The following is a 10731-nucleotide window of genomic DNA, read 5'->3' as shown; positions in this document are numbered from 1 at the left end:
AGAACAACAAATTATTGAACTAACACATGTACATATAAAAGGGGTTTACCTTTGCAAATGTATGTATTCATATGTTTCAGAATAAAGACATCACGGGTACTCAAAGCATGTGTCCCTTTTTTTTGGGGGGGGAGGGGGGTCAACTAACTGGCTGTTTCTCTATAGTGGTCACCTGGCCATAGTGGTCAAATTTGGCCAGTCCCTTGAGTGACCACTATAGGCAGGTTTGACTGTAATCCAAACTGTGCCTGTTCTATGCCTGTATGGTTTTTTATATTTTATCTACCGGTATTTTTTATTTATTGAAATTGCAACCGTGCAATACACACAGAGCAGAGGCAGCTGTTGCTGGTGTTTTGTCCCGCACATAGAAACAAATACTTGACAGACAATACTCATTTTCACTTGAGTCTAGTGAGGAAAATCGTGTAAAGTGCCTGTCGCAAGGGCACAAGATCGGTGGCATGTCGGGACTCGAACCCGGGACCTCTTGGTTCCGAGTTGCGCACTCTGTCGTTGCGCCACACGACCCCACATATGGGTTAGCATTAGTGTCAGGCATGTCCTCTTATCTTTAATAACAGGAACATCAACTTATTAACCTAGTACTAAATAATATTGTATAAAAATTATAAAAAACAGAAGAAAAATACAAATAAAACATAACCCAAACTGTGCCTGTTCTATGCCTGAATGGGTTAGCATTAGGGTCTGAGGCATGTCCTCATACCTGTAAGTGTAACAACAGGCAAATCAACTTCAGGGTTCTCACCAGGATTTTTTCACAGCGTAAGGGTCAGGTACAGACGGGCAACGTTCTGTGGCATAAGTCGCACCTTGAATCCCAAAAACATGACCACAGCAGGGGGTCTGGTATTCTACCCCCCCCCCCAATTTTGTAACTCAAATCCCCTGAGACACTATTTCTTGCTTATTGGGGGACAGATTTTGTTCTCCCTTTTATTATAGCTTCATTCCAAAGTTATATTTTCACTTTTTGAAAGATTTATGATGGTTCTCCCCCCAAAAACACCCCTACGCTGGTTGAAAGAAAGCGTAGGGGGCTAAATCACAGCGTAAGGGGGCTAAATCACAGCGTAGGGGGGCTAAATCATAGCGTAGGGGGCTTAGTGAGAAGTATAAACCTAGTACTATTCTATCCAGAACTTTGCCTGACTGTTGACTTTTGAGTTCTATGCCTGAATGGGTTTAGCATTAGGGTCTGAGGCATGTCCTCATACCTGTAACAACAGGTAACAAGTACTAACCCAAGTCTACCTGTTATGTAAACAGTAAATGAATATATAGTATGAGAGGGGTGAAGGAAGCCATATATATCAGGGCCCATCACCCTACATTGAACCGCGACGGGGGTCGACATTGTCTACAAGATACCTTTGTTTAGTTTGACCCAGTGTTGACGTCACACTTCAAAGAAGCCATGTGACAAGCTTCACTGGGTCAGTCTGCTGAGGAAGACCAGAGTGACTGGTCGAAAACTCTAGGTGAGAGAATTTTTCGTGTTGGACCGAAAGTTTTAACTTTAAACATGTAACTACCAACACAGACATGATAATATATAGTATGGACTGTCAGCTAACACACATCACCTGGGTAGTGTTTCTCACCTGTCTGCCAGGTCGTCAGGTTGCCACCTGGTCTCCTTGTCGCACAGGTGAAACATCAGGTGCAGCAGGTGCTCGTACCTGAGGGGGGGGATGATCACCATAGAACACTCAGGAACAGCACGAAACTGACACAGTTTAAGTGCCGAACACAATACATATGCTAAACAGTACACTACCTAATTGTGTTCGCCTGCTTAATGGCAGTAAATGGAGTTTTCTTTAACATAACCAATTTCCTCAGACAAAAAGAACCACCTATGTACATCAGCTACACATATATAGCGGCTAGAAGCAGAACTCCAATAAAAAATTCTGAGGAAGGTGTCTGATAGACACCTCATTTGCAGCAATCTAGGCAAGAAATTGGTAGTGTAAAAGAAAACTGCTGTATCCTGTGCTTGAGTAACTGTCTCTCTCCCTACCTGAGCGTGTGAGTGAGTGAGTGAGTGAGTGAGTGGGTGGGTGAGTGGTAAGTGAGTGAGTGAGTGAGTGAGTGAGTGAGTGAGTGAGTGAATGAGGAGTGTGTGAGTGAGAGTGAGTGAGTGAGTGAATGAGGAGTGTGTGAGTGAGAGTGAGTGAGTGAGTGAATGAGGAGTGTGAGAGTGTGTGAGTGAGTGGTGAGTGAGTGAGTGAGTGAGTGAGTGAGTGAATGAGGAGTGTGTGAGTGAGAGTGAGTGAATGAGGAGTGTGTGAGTGAGAGTGAGTGAGTGAATGAGGAGTGTGAGTGTGAGTGAGTGAGTGGTGAGTGGGTGAGAGTGAGTGAGTGTGAGTGAGTGAGTGAGAGTGTGTGAGTGAATGAGTGAGTGAGTGAATGAATGAGTGAATGAGTGAGTGGCTCTCTCCATACCTGATCGCCCGCAGCTCCGTGTTAGTCTCGGTGACGGCCTTGACGACCCTGAGACAGGCGCGGTGACACCCGACACCGTCCTCCAGAGTCTCCAGCTTGATCCTCTCCGCCTCCATGAACGACTCCCGCCACAGGTTCTGGAAACAAAAATTATTGCACTTTTTATGTCTTAGTTTAAACTTTGAGGTTCTGTGTAGAATGTAGAGTTACGTTTCTGCAGTGTTCTGTAATATTGTGCACAGAATTGCTCTGCAATTTGGAAACCAGGGTTGGACAAGTTTTCAAAAATCCACTTGCCCAAACCAACTTTTCACATGCCCAAAATATGCAATGTACATGACATTTTCTAAGCATTTTTACTACCAGCAAGGAAATTATTTTATCGTTGACTTATCAAAATAAAGTGGTCTGAGACTTGCAACGAGTAATTTTGCACCAAACACCACAGCGGCTATACTTCGCATCCAAAAAATTTACTTGCCCAATCAGGTAAGTACAGGGGGATATTCACTCGCCCGAACAGTACTTTTACTTGCCCTGGGCAAGTGGGCAATGGGACATGTCCAACCCTGGAAACACTTGCTGCAAATACACAATTAAAAGTCTGGACACTCAACACGCACTACAGAAGAGAACATCACAGAACAGCCACACATCACAGCATTATAAACTAGACAAACGTCGGGATTAACTCAGTCATACATGGACACATATATATCACAGCTGGCAAATTTTATTTAGTACCAGACTGAGTGGTAGAAATACCTTTTTTCGGTGTTCTACAACCATGTCAAAATTTTGTTCTGCAATTTGGAAATGCTTGCTGCAAATACATAATCATCACATGTACATGGGCCATGGCACACACAAAATTGCATGTTGGTAAACATTTTACATGTACATGCAATTTGACCAATTACTGGTACATAAAATAGTCAGCAGTAAACACAAACTCTTGAAAAACACCATTGAACACCTGGCCAGATGTTGGTTCGGGCAAGTGGGAATGACATGTACTTGCCTGCTAGGGCATGATGCTGCTAGGGCAAGTGTTTGTTTGTTTGTTTATTTGCATATAATCAGAGAGAAGAACAATAAAATGAACCTATTACAGTAAAGTAGGATATGCAGGGGAAAGATAAGAAGCCATAATGACTTGTCAGTGATCTTCCCCCGACTAAACTAATTGATAACTGTTATAATGATAACAAATCAAATGGTAATAATAAATAACAATAAGTAATTGAAAAAAACGATCAATATGATAACGGTAACAAATCAAATAGTAACAATAAATAACAAAAGTAATTGGTAAATAACGTTAATTAGAAATGATATGTTAAAAAATAAGTTAACAGAGGTTTAACTGAAGTACAAACATAAACAAAAAAATTGAAGCAATAACTCCAGAATATATAAATGAATTTTAAATTTAAATCTAATATAACAATAACATATAACATGTAAAGTGGATTTGTGAAAACTTGTCCAACCCTGAAAAAGCGGACAGACCTGGAAACTCTCGACCCCGTCTGGTTGCATAATGTTTACCTTCGGACATGGTCTGCTCTGTTAATTCTTACTCAAACACATTCACATATATGTACTATGAGTATATGGTGACAGGAGCAGAGCAGACCATGAAATTGCAACATTATGTAACCCAACACCAGTCACCATGGTGACAGACGTCAACAAATTATGTCATTGGTCAGATCAGAGGTCACTGTTTGGAGAAGAAGAAGAAGAGGAAGAAACTGAGCAAAAACAATATGTTTTCCTTCGGTAAACATAAAAAAGCGGACAGACCTGGAAACTCTCGACGCCGTCTGGGCGCTCGGTCCGCAGGAGCGCGGGGTGCGGCGTGGCGACCAGCTCCAGGCTCTCGAACCGGATGGCTGGTGTGACCGTCACGCGCAGGCGGTGCTGGAGGTCGCTGCCGTAATACACGTCCAGGGCGGCTGTCAGCCCTCGCATCTTCGGTCGGACCTGAACCAGAGTAAAACAGTCTCTTTAAAACTCAGCAGGGTTTGTATGAAATCTGAACATAAACAGTTACTACAGTCCAGGGCAGCAGTCAGTCAGCCCTCGCATCTTTGGTCGGACCTGAACCAGAGTAAAACAGTCTCTTTAAAACTCATCAGTGTTTTCTCAAGGAACAGTTACTACAGTCCAGCGCTGCCGTCAGCCCTCCCATCTTCAGTTGAACGTGAACCAGAGTAAAACAGTCTCTTTAAAACTCAGTAGGGTTATAATTCTCGGAACCTCTTTCACGCTGAAGTTTCACGCTGAAAGCTTCTTTCCTAGAACAACATCACTACAGGACAAGCTGTCACGTGATTGTTTCCCACATGGGTATAACCTTAAACTTTTCAAGTCTAAATAATAAAAAGGTCAACAAACATCTGTCCTCACTGGCTGTTCTGTAACCCAAAACATTTGAGTGGCTCCCATGAGCCTTGTTTTGTTGAAGTAAAAAAAAAATTTAATGCAAAACTTGTGGAGTGGCGTGAATGAGTGAGTGTGTGAGTGAATGAGTGAGTGAGTGAGTGAATGAGTGAGTGAATGAGTAAGAGAGTCAACAGATCGATCTGGAATCCAAAGCAGTGGCTGAGTGAGTGTGAGTGAGTTTGAGTAAGTGAATGAGAGAGTGAGTGTGTGGGTGAGAGTGAGAGAGTGAGTGAGTGAGAATAGTGTATGAGAGAGAGTGAGTGAATGAGTGAGTGAGTGAGAGAGAGAGCCAACAGACCTGGAATCCGAAGCAGTGACTGAGCGAGAGTGAGTGAGTGAGTGAGTGAGAGTAGTGAATGAATGACTTGAGTGTGTGAGTGAGTGAGTGAATAAGTGTGTGAGTGAATGAATGACTTGAGTGTGAGTGAATGAGTGAGTGAATGAGTGTGAGTGAGTAAGTAAATGAGTGAGTGAGTGATTAAGTAAATGAGTGAGTGAGTGAGTGAGTGAGTGAGTGAGTGAGTGAGTGAGAGTAGTGTATGAGAGTGAGTAAGTGAATGAGTGACTGAATGAGAGAGAGAGCCAACAGACCTGGAATTGGAAGCAGTGACTGAGTGAGTGAGTGAATGAGAGAGTGAGAGAATGAGTCAGTCAGTGAGTGAGAGAGAGAGAGCGAACAGACCTGGAATCCGAAGCAGTGACTGAGCGAGTGAGTGAATGAGTGAGTGAGTGAGTGAGTGAGAGAGCCAACCGACCTGGAATCCGAAGCAGTGACTGAGCGAAGGCCAGTTGATGCTCTCCTGCACCAGCCGAGTGAACATCTTGCCGACCACGCGCGGCGACAGGTACCCCCCTATCACAAAGTGGTCCCACCCGCTGCTGCCCATGGGGAAGTAGTCGACGTTCTGCCGGCGGATCAGGCACCATCCTGGGACGCAGAGGACGGTCTCGTCCCCGGGGACCAGCTGCCACATGTTGACGTCCAGACTCATGGGCACCACCACCGTCGTCTGGTCCGCTCGGATCACCTGACGGGGCACAATTTTTGTGTGAATTTTTACAATTTTTCACTCTCTCACTTTTTAGAAATTTGTATTTATGAAGAACAATGAATTTTTAACTTTTAATGATACCATTGCATTAAAAGATGGTAGAACTGTAACAACTAGGAAGAAAAGGACTTTTTTCAACTGTTCAGGGCAAAATTTGAGCATTTTGCAGTAGATTCTGATTTTTTTTGGCAAATCAGAAAAAAATGAAGTGGGCAATTCTGTTAACCAAGAAATTAAATTTGTTTAAAGTTAAAACTTTTGTTCCAACACAAAAAATTCACCTAGAGCTTTCAACCAGTCACTCTGGTCTTCCTCAGTAGACTGACCCAGCTGCAGTGAGGCTTGTCACGTGGCTTCTTTGAAGTGTGACGTCAACTACTGAGGAAGACCAGAGTGACTGGTCGAAAGCTCTAGGTGAGAGAATTTTTTGTGTTGGAACAAAAGTTTTAACTTTAAACATGTAACTACCAACACAGATGAACTTTCATGATAGTATAAGAAATTAAATTGGCGAGGCCTAACCACAAAAATTAAAAATGACCTTTAGTCCGTCGTACACGTGTCCGTCCGCGTACAGTTCGCCCAGCGGAAGCTCCGGTTTCTTCGTCCGGATGAAGTCTCGAATCGCCGTGGCGACGATTTGCGTCACCTCCTTCGCCATGTCGACCTCGTTCTGCGGAATCTCCACCACGTTGTCATGGAAACGGGTTAGTTTGTGCAGGAGGGTTTTCCTGTCCATCTTGCCCTGTTTCCCCTGGGGGGGTTTTCTGTAGGGCGATCCTGTGTTGGACCTCGGCAGACGTCCCTTCGCCTTTTCTCGTGTGTCCTCGTCGCTGGACTCCTCGGACTCGTGCCAGGGGCGTGCATGGGGGGGCCCAGGTTCGGCGTCTGAAGACTCGTAGAAGTTTTTGGCAGCCCAGGCGGCAGCGCCCACCACAGCAGCCCCTGCTGCACCTGGTGGGGGGGGGGGCGGACAATTTTATTAGTAGAAATTTTAATTAATATATAAGGTGAGGTTTGTAAAGGAAAACTTACGCATAATGTCTACCTCCACATACACGTGGTCTGTTCTGTTAATTCTTACTCAAACACATTCATATATATGGTTACAGGAGTGTAAATCCCTCCTGCTATATGAAACTGCAACATCATGTAACCCAACACCAGTTACTATGGTGACAGACGTCTGGTTCAGGTCATTTGTTTGGAGAAGAAGAAGAGGAAGAAGAATCAGAGCATTTTATATTAGGCAATATGTTTCCCTTCTGTGAAGGTAAGCATAATGGCATTACTGGACCAGAACATTCAGGGCCAATTCAAACATTCCATTGCACAATTATAAGTTCTGTTGTATAAACTATATAAAAATTAACTTTGTCACCGACCTGCGAGCACTTTGAGTCCCCAGTACAGCAGCCCTCCTTCCCCCCTGCTCCGTGTGGAGGCCATGGCTGTCAGGGGGGTGTCCTGAGGGGGGGGTGTAGTGTGGGGGGAGAGGGGGTACTCAGTAACTGTGTCAGCAGGATAAGTTGATGTCGTCTGAGTTGGACATGACAAAAAGTCACTGCCACACGGTAGCTTAAGCGTTAGTCTCCCAGGTCTGAAAGAAACCAAACAGGCATATCGCATAGAGCTACTTAACCTCCAAGCAGATCCCTGTCGGTGGCAAAAAGACAGTATCAAATTGTCCAGGCAGTATCCATTAGCCAGAGAAGCTCCGCGGCCACTGAGACAGGACACAGGGTCAGGACAAAAAAAAACGGCCATATATAAAAATGTAACGATCGTTCCCCCACAACCTCTGCTTGGAGAGTAAGAACAACTATTATCATAGGAGGGACTGCAGTGGGGGGGGGGGTAGTGATTATGAATTACGCAAAATTTTCGCAGCCGATTGCGAATGATGTTAAAGTCTCAGAGGTAATTACGACTTTACGCTTTGCGGCTAATGTACTAAATTATGAATTACGTTGATTTTTGGGAAGGCTGCCTACGGATTACGAAGACTGAAAAGGCTGGCAAAAGTCAGAATCAAATTGGCCAGGCAGTATCCATTGGCCAGACACATATTGGCTTATTGGACCCTCTGGCCAGTGTATATACTGCCTGGCCAATTTGATACTCTTTTGCCACCCTAGGATCTGCTTGGAGATTAGTACAAAGGTCCTTCAATGGTATATAATATATGGTATAAAACTGTACTCTCCAAGCAGAGGAAGATCGTTTACTTTTTAGAAACGTTGGTGGTGGCAGAGACAAAAAAAAGGACCATATAATGATATGTGATAAGCAAACGATCTTCCACCATCAACCTCTGCTTGGAGAGTATTATAAAATTCTACATTCGTGTTTTTCACTGGTATTTCACCATTTACAACACAGTTTCGTTTCTTACAGCTCTTCAGTGCACGGAAAAGTTTTCTTGCAGTCTCTTCACGTCATATTAAGACACGTTTCCGTAGTTTTTGCTGTTACTTAGAAGAAATTTAAAACCAACCTTTTTCGTCCTCACTGGCAGTTGGGCACGATGAGGTCATCAGGGGTTAAACGGGCAGACTAGTCCATTTATATAGAATATATGGGGGCATTTCATGTCTGCTGTATTCTAGAAATATCTTGTAGCAGTTATTGTTTCCAACTTAGAATAACTACAATCAAAATATATTACAATATATCTAATTTTTCTATTGTATGTACTGTAAAAATAATAGTATTTTTTTGTGCGCCGTGTTTTTTTATAGTTTTTTGAAACTTTACCCCCCTATGTTTGGCCAGTCCACCGTTCCGCCGTACCCACAATGCCGACGGCTACCAAGATGGCGGCCACTGGGGTTCTGCCGTTTGTGCGAGGCGTGGATTTGAGTCGGAATGACTTCTCCGTAAGTTCTCCCGCCGAATATTTGACGTAGTACAATTGTAGAGGGGCTCTTTGTAGTCGTCCTGTGCAAATCTGAGAAAAATCGGACGCGGGGTGAGGGAGATGGGAGGGTTGGAAGTGTTGGGTGTCCGGTTTCGTTCTCCCTACGGGTCTGTGTTGCTGTTTTGGGAAAGCCCAGGCGAGGCCTGGCCGTGTGCCTGTCAGTCTGTGTGTGTTTGCAGAGGCACCGCCTCAGATTCCCCGCAAGTCTGTAGCCTGAACGGACTCAAGAGTAATGTTGGTTGATAATTACATGTAGTTTGGTTGGTTCAGAAATGCGAGAGTTCTCGGTTTTGTGACGTTTGTTCCATGTTGACAGTGAAAATGATTATAACAGAAGGCACAACTGTGCTAGTTGGAATGTCGGGGAGGGGCCGGGCTGGTTAGACAAACTTCAGGATTGACTCAGCCGTACATGTACTTAGTACATGACAGGCGAACAGATCTAGACACCGCACACACTCAACACACACTACAGAACACTACAGAACATCACAGAACAGCCACACATTACAGCAGGGTTAGACAAACTTCAGGATTGACTCAGCCGTACATGTACTTACTGTAAGTCTCTTTAGATTCGCGGGGCCTAAAGTTCGCGGTTTCGGGAAAATGGACAATCCGCGGTATTTTTAGATTCGCGATTTCTCCTTGGCTATTTTTCAAAGAAAAATGTGTAAAGTGTATGTTTAAAATAAAAAAAAGTTCGTGTTCCGGCATTTATATCCTAAAACGCGGCGCAAAAATGTGTTTCGTGCACCGCGCGAGACTGCCGGCGGTATAGCTGACGATTGATCTGACGCACGTGTAAACAATTTTCTTTGTTCGGAAATAAGCGCTAAAACGCTATTTTCCACGACTACACATCGATACTTTAGTGAAGAAATGCATAATCGAAAGAATCTTTCAGGAAAATATATATTACTAAGAATATTTATGCCGTCTTCGGCGAGATTTTGAACCCGGAAGTCGCCTTCGGTTTTGTAGCGGCCCACGGTAGCGTTTCTATCCAGCAAAACAAGAAGAAGAAAACGCCTGCAAAGCAGGGCGCAAAAGAGAATCAACTAACATTTCCCAGGTACCAGCAGTTATATTTTTCATCAAAATACTTGTAGATATGCCCGATGTTCCCGCAATTTTCAAGCGTCCGGGCGCGCATGGCCGGCGCTCAGCACACAGATTTTTGTCCGGCGGTGCACGTTTGACACGGCCAGTGCCGCAGTATCGCGATTCGTTGTCTCATAATACATTATAATTTTTCGACATCAGTATAACTTAAAAAAATTTTGGTACTCAACATAAGTACATTTGCTGAGAATAGAGTTGATTTGCAGTGATTTGTGTTTGTTGCGTGTGTTTGTGTTTCTCTTACCGTCGTGAATGCGTGTGGGGAGGGGGGCGCACTTACGCAAAATATATTCGCGGGGAAATAGATTCGCGGTATAGAGGTCCCCGCGAATTCCGCGAATCTAAATATACCGCGGAAATTTGTAGACTTACAGTAGTACATGACAGGCGAACAGATCTAGACACCGCACACACTCAACACACACTACAGAACATCACAGAACAGCCACACATTGCTGAGGGTTAGACAAACTTCAGGATTGACTCAGCCGTACATGTACATGACAGGGCGAACAGATCTAGACACCGCACACACTCAACACACACTACAGAACACTACAGAACATCACAGAACAGCCACACATTACAGCAGGGTTAGACAAACTTCAGGATTGACTCAGCCGTACATGTACATGACAGGCGAACAGATCTAGGCACAGCACACACTAAACACACACTACAGAACATCACAAAACACTACAGAACATC

At 44.1% G+C, this 10731-nt stretch overlaps 1 protein-coding gene across 1 annotated transcript in view; it reads right to left on the bottom strand.

The window, feature by feature from the left end:
• Positions 1–7680, bottom strand: part of LOC109462899 (mitochondrial dynamics protein MID51-like) — a 10078-nt gene extending 2398 nt beyond the window's left edge. Inside the window, exons 1-6 of the mRNA XM_019759530.1 lie at positions 7364–7680; positions 6520–6932; positions 5682–5954; positions 4285–4464; positions 2476–2612; positions 1629–1706 (exon numbers count right to left, since the gene is read on the bottom strand). Of these exons, the coding sequence (XP_019615089.1) occupies positions 1629–1706; positions 2476–2612; positions 4285–4464; positions 5682–5954; positions 6520–6932; positions 7364–7607 (1325 nt within the window). The 5' untranslated portion in view covers positions 7608–7680. The remainder of the gene's footprint in view (positions 1–1628; positions 1707–2475; positions 2613–4284; positions 4465–5681; positions 5955–6519; positions 6933–7363) is intronic.
• Positions 7681–10731: the final 3051 nt, after the last annotated feature.

Source organism: Branchiostoma belcheri, unplaced genomic scaffold, assembly GCF_001625305.1.
Source record: "Branchiostoma belcheri isolate BF01 breed outbred unplaced genomic scaffold, Haploidv18h27 scaffold12, whole genome shotgun sequence".
Lineage (NCBI taxonomy): Eukaryota > Metazoa > Chordata > Leptocardii > Amphioxiformes > Branchiostomatidae > Branchiostoma > Branchiostoma belcheri.
Note: the sequence above shows the minus strand (reverse complement) of the source record. Positions and strands in the feature narration are given on the sequence as shown.